This window comes from Salvelinus fontinalis, chromosome 2, assembly GCF_029448725.1.
Source record: "Salvelinus fontinalis isolate EN_2023a chromosome 2, ASM2944872v1, whole genome shotgun sequence".
In the NCBI taxonomy this organism is placed as follows: Eukaryota; Metazoa; Chordata; class Actinopteri; order Salmoniformes; family Salmonidae; genus Salvelinus; species Salvelinus fontinalis.
In genome coordinates, this window is record NC_074666.1 from 19,791,810 (window position 1) to 19,810,968 (window position 19,159).

Genomic DNA, 19,159 nt, shown 5'->3' on the forward strand with positions numbered 1-19,159 from the left:
TCTTGGACCTAGACTTGGCGCTCCGGTACCGCTTGCTATGAGAGAGAACAGTCTATGAGTAGGGTAGCTGGAGTCTTTGGCAATGTTTAGGGCCTTCCTCTGACACCGCCTGGTATAGAGGTCCTGGATGGCAGGAAGCTTGGCCCCAGTGATGTACTGGGCTGTTCGCACTACCGTAAGTAGTGTCTTGCGGTCGGAGGCCGAGCAGTTGCCATACCAGGCAGTGATGCAACCAGTCAGGATGCTCTCGATGGTGCAGCTGTAGAACCTTTTGAGGATCTGAGGACCCATGCCAAATCTTTTCAGTCTCCTAAGGAGGAATAGGTTGTCGTGCCCGCTTCACGACTGTCATGGTGTGCTTGGACCATGTTAGTTTGTTGGTGATGTGGACACCAAGGAGCTTGAATCGCTCAACCTGCTCCACTGCAGCCCCGTCGATGAGAATGGGGGCGTGCTCGCTCCTGTTTTTCCTGTAGTCCACAATCATCTCCTTTGACTTGATCATGTTGAGGGAGAGGTTGTTGTCCTGGCACCACACAGCCAGGTCTCTGACCTCCTCCCTGTATGAAGTCTCATTGTTGTCGGTGATCAGGCCTACCACTGTTGTGTCATCGGAGGTAGGGCTCAATGGAGGGTGAGGGAGAGCTTTGTGTGTGGAGTATAGGTGGTCCAGAGTTCTTTTCCCTCTGGTTGCACATTTAACATGTTGATAGAAATGAGGTAAAACTGATTTAAGTTTCCCTGCATTAAAGTCCCCTGCTACTAGGAGCGTCGCCTCTGGGTTAGCGTTTTCTTGTTTGCGTATGGCGGAATACAGCTCATTCAATGCTATCTTAGTGCCAGCCTCTGACTGTGGTGGTATGTTTTCAGCTACAAGGAATATACACTGCTCAAAAAAATAAAGGGAACACTTAAACAACACAATGTAACTCCAAGTCAATCACACTTCTGTGAAATCAAACTGTACACTTAGGAAGCAACACTGATTGACAATAAATTTCACATGCTGTTGTGCAAATGGAATAGACAAAAGGTGGAAATTATAGGCAATTAGCAAGACACCCCCCAAAACAGGAGTGATTCTGCAGGTGGTGACCACAGACCACTTCTCAGTTCCTATGCTTCCTGGCTGATGTTTTGGTCACTTTTGAATGCTGGCGGTGCTCTCACTCTAGTGGTAGCATGAGACGGAGTCTACAACCCACACAAGTGGCTCAGGTAGTGCAGTTCATCCAGGATGGCACATCAATGCGAACTGTGGCAAAAAGGTTTGCTGTGTCTGTCAGAGTAGTGTCCAGAGCATGGAGGCGCTACCAGGAGACAGGCCAGTACATCAGGAGACGTGGAGGAGGCCGTAGGAGGGCAACAACCCAGCAGCAGGACCGCTACCTCCGCCTTTGTGCAAGGAGGTGCACTGCCAGAGCCCTGCAAAATGACCTCCAGCAGGCCACAAATGTGCATGTGTCAGCATATGGTCTCACAGGGTGGTCTGAGAATCTCATCTCGGTACCTAATGGCAGTCAGGCTACCTCTCGCGAGCACATGGAGGGCTGTGCGGCCCCACAAAGAAATGCCACCCCACACCATGACTGACCCATCGCCAAACCGGTCATGCTGGAGGATGTTGCAGGCAGCAGAACGTTCTCCACGCCGTCTCCAGACTCTGTCACGTCTGTCACATGTGCTCATGTGCTCAGTGTGAACCTGCTTTCATCTGTGAAGAGCACAGGGCGCCAGTGGCGAATTTGCCAATATTGGTGTTCTCTGGAAAATACCAAACGTCCTGCACGGTGTTGGGCTGTAAGCACAACCCCCACCTGTGGACGTCGGGCCCTCATACCACCCTCATGGAGTCTGTTTCTGACCATTTGAGCAGACACATGCACATTTGTGGCCTGCTGGAGGTCATTTTGCAGGGCGCTGGCAGTGCACCTCCTTGCATAAAGGCGGAAGTAGCGGTCCTGCTGCTGGGTTGTTGCCCTCCTACGGCCTCCTCCACGTCTCCTGATGTACTGGCCTGTCTCCTGGTAGCGCCTCCATGCTCTGGACACTACGCTGACAGACACAGCAAACCTTTTTGCCATAGCTCGCATTGATGTGCCATCCTGGATGAACTGCACTACCTGAGCCACTTGTGTGGGTTGTAGACTCCGTCTCATGCTACCACTAGAGTGAGAGCACCGCCAGCATTCAAAAGTGACCAAAACATCAGCCAGAAAGCATAGGAACTGAGAAGTGGTCTGTTGTCACCACCTGCAGAATCACTCCTTTTTTGGGGGTGCCTTGCTAATTGCCTATAATTTCCACCTTTTGTCTATTCCATTTGCACAACAGCATGTGAAATTTATTGTCAATCAGTGTTGCTTCTTAAGTGTACAGTTTGATTTCACAGAAGTGTGATTGACTTGGAGTTACATTGTGTTGTTTAAGTGTTCCCTTTATTTTTTTGAGCAGTGTATTTGAAATCTCTCTCGGTAGGTAATGTTGTCTGCAGCTTATCTTTAGAAACTCTACCCCAGGCGAGCAGTAGCTCGAGACTACCTTAGATATCGTGTACCAGCTGTTGTTTACAAAAATACATAGATCACCGCCCCTTGTCTTACCAGACGCCGCTGTTCTATCCTGCCGGGACATCGTATAACCAGCCAGCTGTATGTTGATATTGACGACTCCGTGAAGCATAGGAAGTTAGTTTTTAATGTCCCGTGGGTAGTTTAATCTTCCCAATAACTCGTCCATTTTATTGTCCAAAGATTGCATGTTTGCGAGCAGAATTGGGGGGAGTGGGGGTTTGTTCGATCGCCTCCTATTCCTCAGAAGGCAGCCTGCTCTCCGGCCTCTCTTTTTCGCCGCCTCTTCACGCAGATCACGGGGGTCAGGCCTGTTCCCGAGGGAGCCGTATGTCCTCCGCCTCGGGTTCGTCAGAGTCGTGAAAGAAGAAAAAGTATTCTGCTAGTCCGTGGTGAGTAATCACAGTCCTGATCTAGAAGTTATTTTCGATCATAAGAGATGGTATTGGCAACATTTATGTTTTTTTAATTTTTTAGTTACAAACAACGCAGATAAAAAAACAATCGGTTGGGGGCACGTAAAACGTCTGCCTTCTGCTCCGGCGCCATTTTAGTTTGTTAACTTGCTTGTGTCTTCTTTCTGTCTCCCTCTCTCTCCTCCCCTCTCTCTCCTTCCTTCCCTCTCTCTCGCTTGCTTGCTCTCTTCCCCGTCTTTCTTTTCCCTATCTCTCTCTACTGTATGTAACTCCTGTATAATAACTACCATTATGCGACATTCACTGGCGACTTCATCACGGTTTGATCTGACAGGTGGTCAGCCAAGGTCACCAGAGAAGCAGCATCTGAGCTGGGATGGGGTAGTGCTATTGTCACTCTCGCTAACCTTGGTTTGGGAGGAATGTTAAGGCTTCAGCATGCTTCAGTTCGGCTGGCGCCTAGCCAAGCTCGGCTAACCGAACAAGTGTGCTCGCAATACACCCTTAAAAGACCTTCGCTTGAAAAACGAGAAAAAAGGGAAAATTGTACTGTTTGTCCATATTGAGATGGTGTAGCCAGTATACACTTATTCAATTAATCTAATATATATATATATAACTCAAGAAATCTGTCATTCATCTTCACATTTTTGCATAGATTTTTTGCAACTGACTAGGATGTTTGTTGCAAAGAGTCGTCTCTCGTTCAATTACAACAGGCACTTCATTGAAGAATCCTTGCTTTTGACCAATCGCCGACGAGGGGCCGTAGACTTCGGCTACCAACTTCGGCTTGCCTCGAGGAACAAATGTGTGCCCGAGCAGCCCAAAAACAACCTTACTGAAGTCCAAAACTAACAAAAACGTCACAAAATGTCATCATATTTGCACAAACTGTTCCGAACTGTTTCGACTGGGAAGCTTGCGGACTCTTTAGTCTATAGTATAGAGATCTCTAGGCTATTTTTAGACTCTTTCAAATAATGATTACATTGTTAGTACTCTATTTTCAATTGATGAGCTATATCGTCAGACATTTATGTTTTGAACCACAATGTTTTTGAAGAGTAGCCTACCCCTCTGGTTTCCCAGGGGCTGGTGCTGTAGGGAGGTTTTGCGTGAATTCCGCTGCGGATGGAGTATTGATTTTAACGCTGACACTGTACTTCTTAAAGACTCCTCACATCCGCATATTGTTTGCCACAGACTAGAGGTCGATCGATTTATGATTTTTCAACGCCGATACCGATTATTGGAGGACCAAAAAGAGCCGATACCGATTAATCGGCCGATTTATATTTTATTTTTATTTTATTTTTATTTTATTTTTTAAAATACATTTATTTATTTGTAATGACAATTACAACAATATTGAATGAACACTTATTTTAACTTAATATAATACATCAATAAAATCAATTTAGCCTCAAATAAATAATGAAAAATGTTCAATTTGGTTTAAATAATGCAAAAACAAAATGTTGGAGAAGAAAGTAAAAGTGCAATATGTGCCATGTAAGAAAGCTAACGTTTAAGTTCCTTGCTCAGAACATGAGAACATATGAAAGCTGGTGGTTCCTTTTAACATGAGTCTTCAATATTCCCAGGTAAGAAGTTTTAGGTTGTAGTTATTATAGCAATTATAGGACTATTTCTCTCTATACGATTTGTATTTCAAATATCTTTGACTATTGGATTTTCTTATAGGCACTTTAGGATTGCCAGTGTAACAGTATAGCTTCCATCCCTCTCCTCGCCGCTACCTGGGCTCGAACTAGGAACACATCGACAACAGCCACCCTCGAAGCAGCGTTACCCATGCAGAGCAAGGGGAGCAAGGAGTGACGTTTGAAACGCTATTAGCGTGCACCCCGCTAACTAGCTAGCCATTTCACATCGGTTACACCAGCCTCATCTCGGGAGTTGATAGGCTTGAATTCATAAACAGCAGAGCTGCTGGCAAAACGCACAAAAGTGCTGTTTGAATGATTGCTTACGAGCCTGCTAGTGCCCACCATCGCTCTGTCAGACTGCTCTATCAAATCATAGACTTTAGTATAACATAATAACACACAGAAATACGAGCCTTAGGTCATTAATATGGTCGAATCCGGAAACTCATCTCGAAAACAAAACATTTATTCTTTCAGAGAAACACGGAACCGTTCCGTATTTTATCTAACGGGTGGCATCCATCAGTCTAAATATTCCTGCTACATTGCACAACCTTCAATGTTATGTCATAATTACGTAAAATTCTGGCAAATTAGTTCGCAACGAGCCAGGCGGCCCAAACTGTTGCAAATACCCTGACTCTGTGTGCAATGAACGCAAGAGAAGTGACACAATTTCACCTGGTTAATAATACCTGCTAACCTGGATTTCTTTTAGCTAAATATGCAGTTTTAAAAATATATACTTCTGTGTATTGATTTTAAGAAAGGCATTGATGTTTATGGTTAGGTACACGTTGGAGCAACGACAGTCCTTTTTCGCAAATGCGCACTGCATCGATTATATGCAACGCAGGACACGCTAGATAAACTAGTAATATCATCAACCATGTGTAGTTATAACTAGTGGTTATGATTGATTGATTGTTTTTTATAAGATTAGTTTAATGCTAGCTAACAACTTACCTTGGCTTCTTACTGCATTCGCGTAACAGGCAGTCTCCTCGTGAGGCAGGTGGTTAGAGCGTTGGACTAGTTAACTGTAAGGTTGCAAGATTGAATCCCTGAGCTGACAAGGTAAAAATCTGTCGTTCTGCCCCTGAACAAGGCAGTTAACCCACAGTTCCTAGGCCGTCATTGAAAATAAGAATGTGTTCTTAACTATAGTTGAGTGAATTCACCTGGGACAGTAATGGATTTACCTAGGTTATTTGTATCTGTTCTCTGAAGCACCTTGTAGCCCTGGCTGTTTTCCCATTCTGCTGCTCTGAGGTAAATTTTGACTATCTTACCAGCATCATAAAGCACTTCATCTTAAATCATGGCCCCACGAGGCCAGAGGCTTTGGCAAGAGCTCACTCTCTTTCGCTCTCTCTACTCCACTCGCTCGCTCTCTACCTCTCTCGCTCTCTCTCGCTCTCTCTGCCTCTCTCGCTCTCTCTGCCTCTCTCGCTCTCTCTGCCTCTCTCGCTCTCTCTGGCTCTCTCTGGCTCTCTCGCTCTCTCTGGCTCTCTGGCTCTCTATGTGTGTCTCTCTGCCATAAACTTCTTCTCCATAAGGGGTAATGTCAAGTAGCACACAGAGTAATTGCAAAGGGAAAAGGAATCTGAGGTTTCAGTGTGTTTTAAGGTTGAAGGGTCTCTTGTCAAGGTAAACAATCAGTGGCTTGTGTGTACCCTAGCCTATTTTTTTCCTACAACTCTGATTGTGTGTGTGTGTTTAACCCAGGAGTTGAAACCAATTTTTTTCCCAATCGTTTCAGACCACCTTTTTTTTCGTTCAGTTCCAGTGTTCCGACCAACAAAATACATTTCTGAACCGGTTTGAATCAAAAAATGGTACTGGTTTATATAGTTCCTTTCTGTTCCTTTTTAACCTGTGAAATCATTTTTTTTTTTAAACATTTAGCTCATTAAATTACTTCCCCAACCAGTGTGGATAGAGCAGGCAAGCTAGTTGTTTACATGCGTGATGGACCGACAAGTGTAGCCTTTTGCGCAAGATGCGCCTGAGATTTTCTGGGTGGGGAGAGAGCAAGAAGGGGGTTGAGGAGGAGGCTTGAAGCACTCGCCATATTGTTATAACATGCATTATCTGAATTAGGTCCACAGAACAATACCTAGGAGGAGCAGCTTCTATGGAGGAACTTTTTCATGTATTTTGAACTAGCTAGCTAACAAGCTATAGCTAGCTAACAAGCTTGTGTGTGCAGAGCAGCCCCAGAATTAATAACACATCATGCTTTTTTGTAGTTTATACATCCAACTTGAAATGTGATAACTAGTCCTATAGTATCCTTGACTAGCATTGAAAAAGGTAATCTATTCTTCTAATAAAACATCTCTCTCTCTTCTGAGTCACGATTGTAACATCAGTACAGTAGCCTATGCTTCGGATGGGCGAGGGGCAGGTAGCCTAAACGTGCACACTGGTAAATATTTTCAGCTTGCAGGCAGACACTGGGATATGTTTCTGAGTGCCAGAGTGGGGGCTTTGCAGAGGTGCTTTGTTTTTTGTTTTTTGTGGGACTAGAAAAAATGCCTGGAATGTAAAGTAACGGTATTAACCGGTTCCCATGCTTTTAAAATAACGATTCTGTTCCGAAACAGTATGGATCACTTTCGTTCCAGTTTATTTTTCTGTTCCTTGAAAAAAAATAATCAGGTTTTCAGTTCTGTTCCCTGAACCAGTTCCAACCCCTGGTTTAGCCTAGCTTATATTTATGTCTACATCTATGAAACTGTGTGCGTGTGTTCACGTTATATATTGGGTCTCAGGAGTCACATTGCCCCCCTGTGGGGGAGTGCTTTCAGCAGCCTCCAACCCAGCCAGGCAACAATAATTTGACGCGGGTAATGATATATCCCTGACTAGCACACACAGCAGAGGTTTGAGCAAAAATTAACAAGCAAAAATGAAAGCAAGAAGCACCAGTGACTAGATCAATCAAAAAGTGGTCAGATGAAGCAGATACTACGCTACTGAATGACTGCTGTGATGCACACTGTGGTATTTCACCTAATAGATATGGGAGTTTATCAAAATTGGCTTTGTTTTCAAATTCTTCGCCGTTCTGTGTAATCTGAGGGGAATACTCACTCTAATAAGGACATACATTTGGCAGGAGGTTAGGAAGTGCAGCTCGGTTTCCACCATTTTGTGGGCAGTGGGCCCATAATCTGTATTCCTTTAAGAGCCAGGTCTGCCTATGACGGCCTCTGAATAGCGGGTCCATGCTCTCTGAGTCTGTACACAGTCAAAGGTATTCTGCGACTGTGTATTCTTTGTTTAGGGCCAAATAACATTCCAGTTTGCTCAGTCTTTTTGTTGATTTCTTTCCAATGTGTCAAGTAGTTATCTTTTTTTAATGATTTTGTTGGGTCTAATTGTGTTGTTGTTCTGGGGGTCTGTTTGTGTTTGTCAACAGAGTCACTGTACCAGCTGGCTGAGGGGACTCTTCTCCATGTTCGTCTCTCTGTAGGTGAGGGCTTTGTTATGTAAGGTTTGAGGATCGCTTCCTTTTAGGTGGTTGTACAATTTAATCGCTCTTTTCTGGATTTTTTATAATTAACAGGAATCATACTAATTCTGCTCTGTACTCATCATTTGTTTTGTTTTAAGTTGTACATGGAGGATGTTTTAGCAGTCTCAATTTAGTGTTTGTCCCACTTTGTGAGTTCTTGGTTGTTGAGTGGTCCCCAGACCTCACAACCATAAATGGCAATGGGTTCTATAACTGATTCAAACATTTTTGCCAGATCCTAATTGTGATGTCAAATGTTATGTTCCTTTGATGGCATAGAAGGCCCTTCTTGCCTTCTCTCAGATCGTTCACAGCTTTGTGGAAGTTGGCTGTGGTGCTGATGTTTAGGTCGAGGTAGGTGTAATTTTTTGTGTGCTCTAGGGCAACTGTGTCTAGGTGGAATTTGAATTTGTGGTCCTGGCAACTGGACCTTTTTTGGAAAGTCTGATAGGGAGAGTGTGTGCAAGGGGGAGAAACAATGCATAGTGAAAGTGCAGGTGTGCTTGTGTAAAATGAACCTTCTCCTTATCATGGATAGGCTCATTGATTACTGTGGCAACTGCCTTTTGATTGGTCCCCTGTGATGAAAGGGCCCGGGCATGAGATATCCAGCCAGCACTCTTCAGTCTTTCTTTGGCAGGGCACAATATATCTCTTCTGTTGCCATGAGAACAGGCAGATTGTTCCCAGGAAACCTTCTTTCCTTGTCCCCTCCTGTCCTCCACTCATAACATTCCTTCCTTCCTGTCCTCCACTCATAACATTCCTTCCTTCCTGTCCTCCACTCATAACATTCCTTCCTTCCTGTCCTCCACTCATAACATTCCTTCCTTCCTGTCCTCCACTCATAACATTCCTTCCTTCCTGTCCTCCACTCATAACATTCCTTCCTTCCTGTCCTCCACTCATAACATTCCTTCCTTCCTGTCCTCCACTCATAACATTCCTTCCTTCCTGTCCTCCACTCATAACATTCCTTCCTTCCTGTCCTCCACTCATAACATTCCTTCCTTCCTGTCCTCCACTCATAACATTCCTTCCTTCCTGTCCTCCACTCATAACATTCCTTCCTTCCTGTCCTCCACTCATAACATTCCTTCCTTCCTGTCCTCCACTCATAACATTCCTTCCTTCCTGTCCTCCACTCATAACATTCCTTCCTTCCTGTCCTCCACTCATAACATTCCTTCCTTCCTGTCCTCCACTCTTAACATTTGGGCCAGATGGCAGGCAGAACTGATAAGGAGTTGTCCACCGTGACACACAGGCACACGTTCGCACTATGCAGGCACGAGCAAGCGGATGAGAAGCACGCACGAGAAACACACACACACACACACACACACACACACACACACACATACACACACACACACACACACACACACACACACACACACACACACACACACACACACACACACACACACACACACACACACACACACACACACACACACACACACACAGCGGTCGGGGAGAGCAGTGAGGCTGCTGTTATTCCCCTCTGTGATGGCACAGGGAGTGATTTGTCTTACCGGATATCTGTTGGCCTTAGTGGCTATTATCTTCCAGCTATAATTGCCTAGTTTTCCACATGGCTGCTCTGCTGTCTGGAAGAAGGTGGTGCAGTAGGCCAGGCAGAGTACAGCACGGAGCAAGACACTCTGGGAGAACAGCAGGAGTCGGATAGGCCTAATGAGCTGGGTTAAAGGGATACTTCGGGATTTTGTCAATGAACTCTTAAATGTAAATGTAACTCTTTATCTTCTTCCCCAGAGTCGGATGAACTTGTGGATACCATTTTTATGTCTGTGTCCAGTATGAAGGAAGTTAAGAGGTAGTTCGGCGAGCCAATGCTAATTAGTCTTAGCGCAATGACTGGAAGTCTATGGGTATCTACTAGCATTGGAAGTTGATGAAGGGCCTCATTGCCAAAATTCCGAAGTATCCCTTTAAAGGCTGCTCCGCTCCGGACTCTGGGGAAAAATTGTGGAGAGGGGGATCTATCCAATTGTTTTGTTTGGGAGTTTATTTTTGTGACGACATGTTTCATTGGGAAATGAACGATTCAATTCCACCCACCAGTTTTTTGAAAACGCTGCCTGGAGAGAGAGAAAGACAGCTCAAATAAACCATAAGGTTATTCGGTGTATTTTTGACTTGAACCCTTTGTGGATATAGACAGCATATTGTAACCTATTTTATGATTTCTCTGTCTTGTTACTTTTATGTGATTTATTCCTTTCAGAATTAATAACCAGTTTTTGAATAAGTCTGATTACACTAAGATTGAACATGTTCAGTATAGTCTACATTATCACTCTGACATTCCCCCCTCCTCTCAAACTCCCTTTATTAGTCATCTAGAGATTCTCTCCCAAGTCAGAGGCAGATGAGAAATTACAATATTTACTCCCCCCCCCCCCCCCCCTCTGCTCTACTATGTCGTTATGGATGCAGCACGCTATCATGCTTTTTAAACCATCTAAAGCTGTGTTGAGCCTTCGGGCTGGGAATTGCCACGGACCTCACAATACGATATTATCACAGTACTTATGTGCCAATACAATATCTATTGCGATTCTCACGATTCGATATGTATCGCTATTTGATATTGCCATTTGGTGTTCCAAACATTTTGCTCACTATATAATCTGCTGCAGAGAGACAAGAGGGAGACATAATGAATATTTGTTTTGGTCAGTTAGGGAAATATAAGTGCTGAAAGCATGTTGGTAGAAGATGGAGAACAAGCTAAAGGATGAAAAATACTGGAGTTTTGGTACAGACGACTAGTGCTAGCTAACACTACCTAGCAAAACATAATATATTTTTTAACAAATCGATACTTGGAGTCAAAGTATCGATATGCTATCATCCCAAATAATATTGCAATATCTAACTATAGATTTTAAAATATATATATATGTATTATAATATATTTTTTACCCATCTTATCAGATTTACATCAAGATGGCTTCCATGTACTGCTCCTAGTCCTGCTATAGTCAGAAAGAATGCTAAAGGCTTGATTTACAGTAACAAACAAAGACATTTGTCCTGTGTTTGTTCACAGCTGTTAGTTGTCTAACCGCTCCCCCTTTGGTGAACAGGTCAGAACTGTAGGCCTGTCTGTTCTTCCCCACTCACACTGCACACAGTAAGGCTTCAACATGTATGCTGAGCTTGTGACTGAATTTATCTTCCATTTTAAAGAACACACACAGAATAAATGTTGTGAACTCTATACCCTTCTCAGTATGTCTATATGAAAACAGAGGGGATTGCAATTCACAAGCTTATTCTTTCTTCTTCAGACAGACAAAGTAAAACTCATCCAGGGAAATACAATGGTTCGATCCCACAATGTAAATACTTCAAATAGAAATGTTTAGGCTAGATGAAATCTGATTTGGTTTTCAGTCCTAATGACACGGTTGACAAAGATGGAATAGCTCTTAGTTGAAACGCGACATTTAGCCGACATCTCACCAACTCTCTGAAGACTAGAGCTGCTAAAGGTTAAGACGACCCTGCTAGATGGCTTTAGAGGCAGAAGGACTGTGTAATGTTTTCTCATTTAGCGTCGCTTGAGTAGCCTGAGGAAGTCATTGAATCAACACATCCTCTTACAGCAACACTCCTCTCTTTCTTTTCTTCTCTCCTCCTCTACACAACACATCCCCTGATTAATCTTAGTCCAACACACTGGTGGAAATGAGAACACATTGAACCAATGAGAGGGGAAGGCTGCAGCTGTGTGTTTGTGCCAGCTCAGGTAGTCTTAGAGCTATAGAACATTGGAAGGTAGATGCCGAGATGACCTGCGGCCTCATTTATAACTGTTGTGTACATTTCACACTATATATCTGCACATGTTTCCGTTACAAATCAGACTTCTCCAGAAACCTTTCATGGTGCCGATAACGCCATTATTTGCTGTATACTTTGGTATTGGAATTAGGCCAAGACGGTACCTAAAGGAAATAGCAATGGCGAACTTGATCAAATGCTTTTGGAGGTGTTGGCAGAATGATTTATTTCGCAGTGACATTTGCTGTATCTGACAATTTCTGAAAGACAAAAAGGTTTTACTAATTGTTGTGGACCTGTAAACAGTTTGAATTAAAGGTTTTGTATTTACTTTTTCCTGAACCTAAATATGCTTCATTGTCCGTGAAATCTGAAACATTGTATACTTCTGGGGGGGGAAAAGGTAAATACAGTAGGCCTTACGCACTTCCATGCAAAATATCAACTATGTTCACCTGCTATATTCTACTGTAAACCGAGGTTCCTTTCAGATCCGTATCCTAGAGCAAAAACTAGAAATGATAATAGCCTTTCTAGTATGCACAATTTAAAGAAGAGATGTGCACGGTTGTTGTATGGCTACTATTCTGCAATGGTTGTGATTATATGTATTATGTTTATACATTTAAATATTGCCTACTCAAGAAATTTGACATTACAGTATTCCGACGTAGCCTACAAACGTCAATGGAACAGGTGATCCGTCTGATCCTACCGTTAAATTGCTCTTTGGATCAGATCGCAAAATCCAATGAAATGAGAGATGGGACGAATGGTAGCCTATCCTAACTTGTTGTAGGCCTATAGATTATTTCACAAGTATGAAACCTTCACAGTCAGAAAAGGCGTATAATTGATTCTGCAACGATCATGGAAATGAATGAATAGGAAATGGGTGGATATTTCAAATTACTTTAAAATGCATTGGTTTTGGCTCTTCTCACTAATGGAAAATGATTGCATCTTATTTATTTTTATTTTTTTTTCACCTTTATTTAACCAGGTAGGCTAGTTGAGAACAAGTTCTCATTTACAACTGCGACCTGGCCAAGATAAAGCATAGCAGTGTGAACAGACAACAACACAGAGTTACACATGGAGTAAACAATAAACAAGTCAATAACATGGTAGAAAAAAGAGAATCTATATACAATGTGTGCAAAAGGCATGAGGTAGGCAATAAATCGAATAATTACAATTTAGCAGATTAACACTGGAGTGGTAAATCATCAGATGATCATGTGCAAGAAGAGATACTGGTGTGCAAAAGAGCAGAAAAGTAAATAAATAAAAGCAGTATGGGGGTGAGGTAGGTAAATTGGGTGGGTAGTTTACAGATGGTCTATGTACAGCTGCAGCGATCGGTTAGCTGCTCGGATAGCAGATTTTTAAAGTTGTTGAGGGAGATAAAAGTCTCCAACTTCAGAGATTTTTGCAATTCGTTCCAGTCTTAGGCAGCAGAGAACTGGAAGGAAAGGCGTCCAAATGAGGTATTGGCTTTAGGGATGATCAGTGAGATACACCTGCTGGAGCGCGTGCTACGGGTGGGTGTAGCCATCGTGACCAGTGAACTGAGATAAGGCGGCACTTTACCTAGCATAGCCTTGTAGATGACCTGGAGCCAGTGGGTCTGACGATGAACATGTAGCGAGGGCCAGCCGACTAGGGCATACAGGTCGCAGTGGTGGGTCGTATAAGGTGCTTTAGTAACAAAACGGATGGCACTGTGATAAACTGCATCCAGTTTGCTGAGTAGAGTATTGGAAGCTATTTTGTAGATGACATCGCCGAAGTCGAGGATCGGTAGGATAGTCAGTTTTACTAGGGTAAGTTTGGCGGCGTGAGTGAAGGAGGCTTTGTTCCGGAATAGAAAGCCGACTCTAGATTTGATTTTGGATTGGAGATGTTTGATATGAGTCTGGAAGGAGAGTTTGCAGTCTAGCCAGACACCTAGGTACTTATAGATGTCCACATATTCTAGGTCGGAACCGTCCAGGGTGGTGATGCTAGTCGGGCGTGCGGGTGCAGGCAGCGAACGGTTAAAAAGCATGCATTTGGTTTTACTAGCGTTTAAGAGCAGTTGGAGGCCACGGAAGGAGTGTTGTATGGCATTGAAGCTCGTTTGGAGGTTAGATGGCACAGTGTCCAGGGAAGGGCCGGAAGTATACAGAATGGTGTCGTCTGCGTAGAGGTGGATCAGGGAATCGCCCGCACCAAGAGCAACATCATTGATGTATACAGAGAAAAGAGTCGGCCCGAGAATTGAACCCTGTGGTACCCCCATAGAGACTGCCAGAGGACCGGACAACATGCCCTCCGATTTGACACACTGAACTCTGTCTGCAAAGTAGTTGGTGAACCAGGCAAGGCAGTCATTAGAAAAACCGAGGCTATTGAGTCTGCCGATAAGAATATGGTGATTGACACAGTCGAAAGCCTTGGCCAGGTCGATGAAGACGGCTGCACAGTAATGTCTTTTATCGATGGCAGTTATGATATCGTTTAGTACCTTGAGCGTGGCTGAGGTGCACCCGTGACCGGCTCGGAAACCGGATTGCACAGCGGAGAAGGTACGGTGGGATTCGAGATGGTCAGTGATCTGTTTGTTGACTTGGCTTTCGAAGACCTTAGCTAGGCAGGGCAGGATGGATATAGGTCTGTAACAGTTTGGGTCCAGGGTGTCTCCCCCTTTGAAGAGGGGGATGACAGCGGCAGCTTTCCAATCCTTGGGGATCTCAGATGATACGAAGGAGAGGTTGAACAGGCTGGTAATAGGGGGTGCGACAATGGCGGCGGACAGTTTCAGAAATAGGGGGTCCAGATTGTCAAGCCCAGCTGATTTGTATGGGTCCAGGTTTTCCAGCTCTTTCAGGACATCTGCTATCTGGATATGGGTAAAGGAGAAGCTGGGGAGGCTTGGGCGAGTAGCAGCGGGGGGGGCGGGGCTGTTGGCCAAGGTTGGAGTCGCCAGGTGGAAGGCATGGCCAGCCATTGAGAAATGTTTGTTGAAGTTTTCGATTATCACGGACTTAACACGGTCACCACTGATATCTAGCCTCAGTGCAGTGGGCAGCTGGGAGGAGGTGCTCTTGTTTTCCATGGACTTTACAGTATCCCAGAACTTTTTGGAGTTAGAGCTACAGGATGCAAATTTCTGCTTGAAAAAGCTGGCCTTTGCTTTCCTGACTGACTGCGTGTATTGGTTCCTGACTTCCCTGAACAGTTGCATATCGCGGGGGCTCTTCGATGCTATTGCAGTTCGCCACAGGATGTTTTTGTGCTGGTCGAGGGCAGTCAGGTCTGGAGTGAACCAAGGGCTATATCTGTTCTTGGTTCTGCATTTTTTGAACGGAGCATGCTTGTCTAATATGGTGAGGAAGTAACTTTTAAAGAATGACCAGGCATCCTCAACTGACGGGATGAGGTCAATATCCTTCCAGGGTACCCGGGCCAGGTCGATTAGAAAGGCCTGCTCGCAGAAGTGTTTTAGGGAACGTTTGACAGTGATGAGGGGTGGTCGTTTGACCGCGGACCCGTGGCGGATACAGGCAATGAGGCAGTGATCGCTGAGATCTTGATTGAAGACAGCAGAGGTGTATTTGGAGGGCAAGTTGGTCAGGATAATGTCTATTAGGGTGCCCTTGTTTACGGATTTAGGGTTGTACCTGGTGGGTTCCTTGATGATTTGTGTGAGATTGAGGGCATCAAGCTTAGATTGTAGGACTGCCGGGGTGTTAAGCATATCCCAGTTTAGGTCACCTAACAGAACAAACTCTGAAGCTAGATGGGGAGCGATCAATTCACAGATGGTGTCCAGGGCACAGCTGGGAGCTGAGGGGGGTCGGTAGCAGGCGGCAACAGTGAGAGACTTATTTCTGGAGAGATTAATTTTTAAAATTAGAAGTTCGAACTGTTTGGGCATAGACTTGGAAAGTATGACAGAACTTTGCAGGCTATCTCTGCAGTAGATTGCAACTCCTCCCCCTTTGGCAGTTCTATCTTGACGGAAAGTGTTATAGTTGGGTATGGAAATCTCAGAGTTTTTGGTGGCCTTCCTAAGCCATGATTCAGACACGGCAAGGACATCAGGGTTGGCAGAGTGTGCTAAAGCGGTGAGTAAGGCAAACTTAGGGAGGAGGCTTCTGATGTTGACATGCATGAGGCCAAGGCTTTTTCGATCACAGAAGTCAACAAATGAGGGTGACTGGGGACACGCAGGGCCTGGGTTTACCTCCACATCACCCGAGGAACAGAGGAGTAGTAGGATGAGGGTGCGGCTAAAGGCTATCAAAACTGGTCTTCTAGAGCGTTGGGGACAAGGAATAAAAGGAGCAGATTTATGGGCGTGGTAGAATAGATTCTGGACATAATGTGCAGACCAGGGTATGGTGGGGCACGGGTACAGCGGAGGCAAGCCCAGGCACTGGGTGATGATAAGAGAGGTTGTATATCTGGACATGCTGGTCTCAATGGGTGAGGTCACCGCATGTGTGGGGCGTGGGACAAAGGAGGTATCAGAGGTACGGAGAGTGGAACTACTGGGTCCATTGCAAACCAAAACAATGATAACTAGTCTGAACAACAGTATGCAAGGCATATTGATATTTGAGAGAGACATACAATAAGGCATAAAGTGATTGCAGGTCATGATTGGGAGAGCTAGCTAAAACAACAGGTGAGATAACAGCAGCTAGTCAGCTAACACAGCAAACAGAAGGTAAAAATGGCGACGACTAGGCAGAGAGGGTCGGATTAACTACACACAGATCCTGAGTTAAGGCACAGAGCCGACAGATAAAACACAAATAAACAGAATGGAGTACCATGAATTAATGGACAGTCAAGCAGGCATCAGCTATGTAGCCAAGTGATCATAGTGTCCAGGGGGCAGCCGTAGATGGAGCAGTGAGGCCTCCACTAAGCTAGCACGCGTTTAAAGTTAGTAGCCCGGCGGGTGGTCTGCTCAGACGGAGGGGGTCTGCTCAGACGGAGGCCGGTTGAGGGCACCGGTTGAGGGCACGTCTGCAGACCAGACGTGGTCGTGTCGACAGAGAATCCAAGCCGGATAGCGATGGCGAAAGAGAGGTTGTGAATTGTAGAATTGTGTTTGCTAACTGGTGCTAGCTTCCTGGCGGCGCTAGCTGCAAGATAAGCTAGCAGTTAGCAGACCGGGGCAGGCAAGTTAGCCTTTGGGGGACGCCGCGATGGGGGGGGAAGTCTGTTTTTGCCTCTTCGTGCGGTGACGTCGATAGACCAGTCGTGGAATTAGCAGGGTTCCAGGTAGCTCTAGGTAGCTAACAGGCCTAGTAGGTTAGCAGGATGGGCCTTCAGCGGGCGACACGCCTGAGGGGCCTGTTGGAGTCCTCGGGCAGATTATGTCGGTATTCCAGTCGTAGAAGATCGGCGGGGTTCCGTGCTCCGTACCGGCAGTAAAGGGGTCCGGATATTGTAGCCCAGGAGTGGGCTTCAGTGGTAGCACAGGAGCCCTAGCCGGGCTAGCTTCAGGCTAATTGGTGCTTGCTCCGGGATGTAAACGCTAGCCAGGAGTGGTCACCCGGGATTGTGGTTAGCTAGTTGCGAAGATCCAGATGAAAATGTTCAGAGTTTGCGGTAGGAATCCGGGGATATGGAGAGAAATAGGTCCGTTATGCTCTGGTTTTAGTCACGTTGTTCGAACTAGCGAGAGCTTTCCGAGCTAAAGGTTAGCTGATGACCGCTAGCAATGGTTTGCTAACTGATAGCTGGTAGGCAGTTAGCTGGCTATCTTCAGTAGATGGATTTCAGATCAGAAGTAAATAGAAATACTTTACAAAAAAGCAGATCCACGCCACATTGGGTGAGGCGGGTTGCAGGAGAGTATTTAGAAGTTGAGGTTTAAGAAAGTATTTTTAAAAGATATGCGAAGAAAAAGATATATACAAGGGACACGGGACACGACAGGACAAAGACGTCTACACTGCTACGCCAGCTTGGATTCTTTTATATTTAGCTACCTATTTTTTTTTGTTATGAGTGAGGGTCATCATATATTCATAATTTGCACAAGGCTACTAGTCTAATTTTGCCTTCCTGCAATGTAATCCTTCAACCACTACAAGCTGTGCGTACACGTGGTCTACAGTTTGAGGGATGATGAGCACTTTCTCACATCAAGTTCAGTTTTTATAAATGCCCATTTCTACGTGAAGGCCCCTAGTGAAGGACATTGGAACGGTTCCCCTTTTGTGTTTAGAGGTCAATCTGAAAGCTGAGATATTGTAAAGACCGGCCCCTACTGATACACACCAGTCATTACTCGTCGCCAAACCCACTGGCTCCAGGTCATCTACAAGACCCTGCTAGGTAAAGTCCCCCCTTATCTCAGCTCGCTGGTCACCATAGCAGCACTCACCTGTAGCACGCGCTCCAGCAGGTATCTCTCTGGTCACCCCCAAAACCAATTCCTCCTTTGGAATGACTGGAACGAACTACAAAATCTCTGAAACTGGAAACACTTATCTCCCTCACTAGCTTTAAGCACCAGCTGTCAGAGCAGCTCACAGATTACTGCACCTGTACATAGCCCATCTATAATTTAGCCCAAACAACTACCTCTTCCCCTACTGTATTTATTTATTTATTTATTTTGCTCCTTTGCACCCCATTATTTATATTTCTACTTTGCACATTATTCCACTGCAAATCTACCATTCCAGTGTTTTACTTGCTATATTGTATTTACTTCGCCACCATGGCCTTTTTTGCCTTTACCGCCCTTATCTCACCTCATTTGCTCATATTGTATGTAGACTTATTTTTCTACTGTATTATTGGCTGTATGTTTGTTTTACTCCATGTGTAACTGTGTTGTTGTATGTGTCGAACTGCTTTGCTTTATCTTGGCCAGGTCGCAATTGTAAATGAGAACTTGTTCTCAATTAGCCTACCTGCTTAAATAAAGGTGGGGGAAAAAACGTCACAATACCCCTCACCTAACCTCAGTCAGTCATGATTGAAATGTTCTGTCTCCTCACTACCTGCCCCTCATTCAGTTACACATTTGTTTTACTATCGTTGTGGAGTGCAAACAATTGATACCCATTCAAAATCCTATTTTCCTTAATTCCTAAACCTAACCCCTAAGCCTAAAATAGCCTTTTTCCTTTTGGGGACCAGCAAAAT

The 19,159-nt window shown here is 44.7% G+C and overlaps 1 protein-coding gene across 6 annotated transcripts in view; it reads left to right on the top strand.

Moving 5' to 3' along the window:
* The window catches only part of LOC129813764 (poly [ADP-ribose] polymerase tankyrase-1-like), a 144,586-nt gene that overhangs the window by 52,064 nt on the left and 73,363 nt on the right, over positions 1-19,159 (top strand). For 3 of the 6 annotated variants that reach the window (XM_055866272.1, XM_055866281.1, XM_055866289.1), the window contains exon 4: positions 8,087-8,140. The exons of the other annotated variants lie outside the window; for them this stretch is intronic. In XM_055866272.1, coding sequence (XP_055722247.1) covers positions 8,087-8,140 — 54 coding nt within the window. The remainder of the gene's footprint in view (positions 1-8,086; positions 8,141-19,159) is intronic. 6 annotated transcript variants of the gene reach the window in all.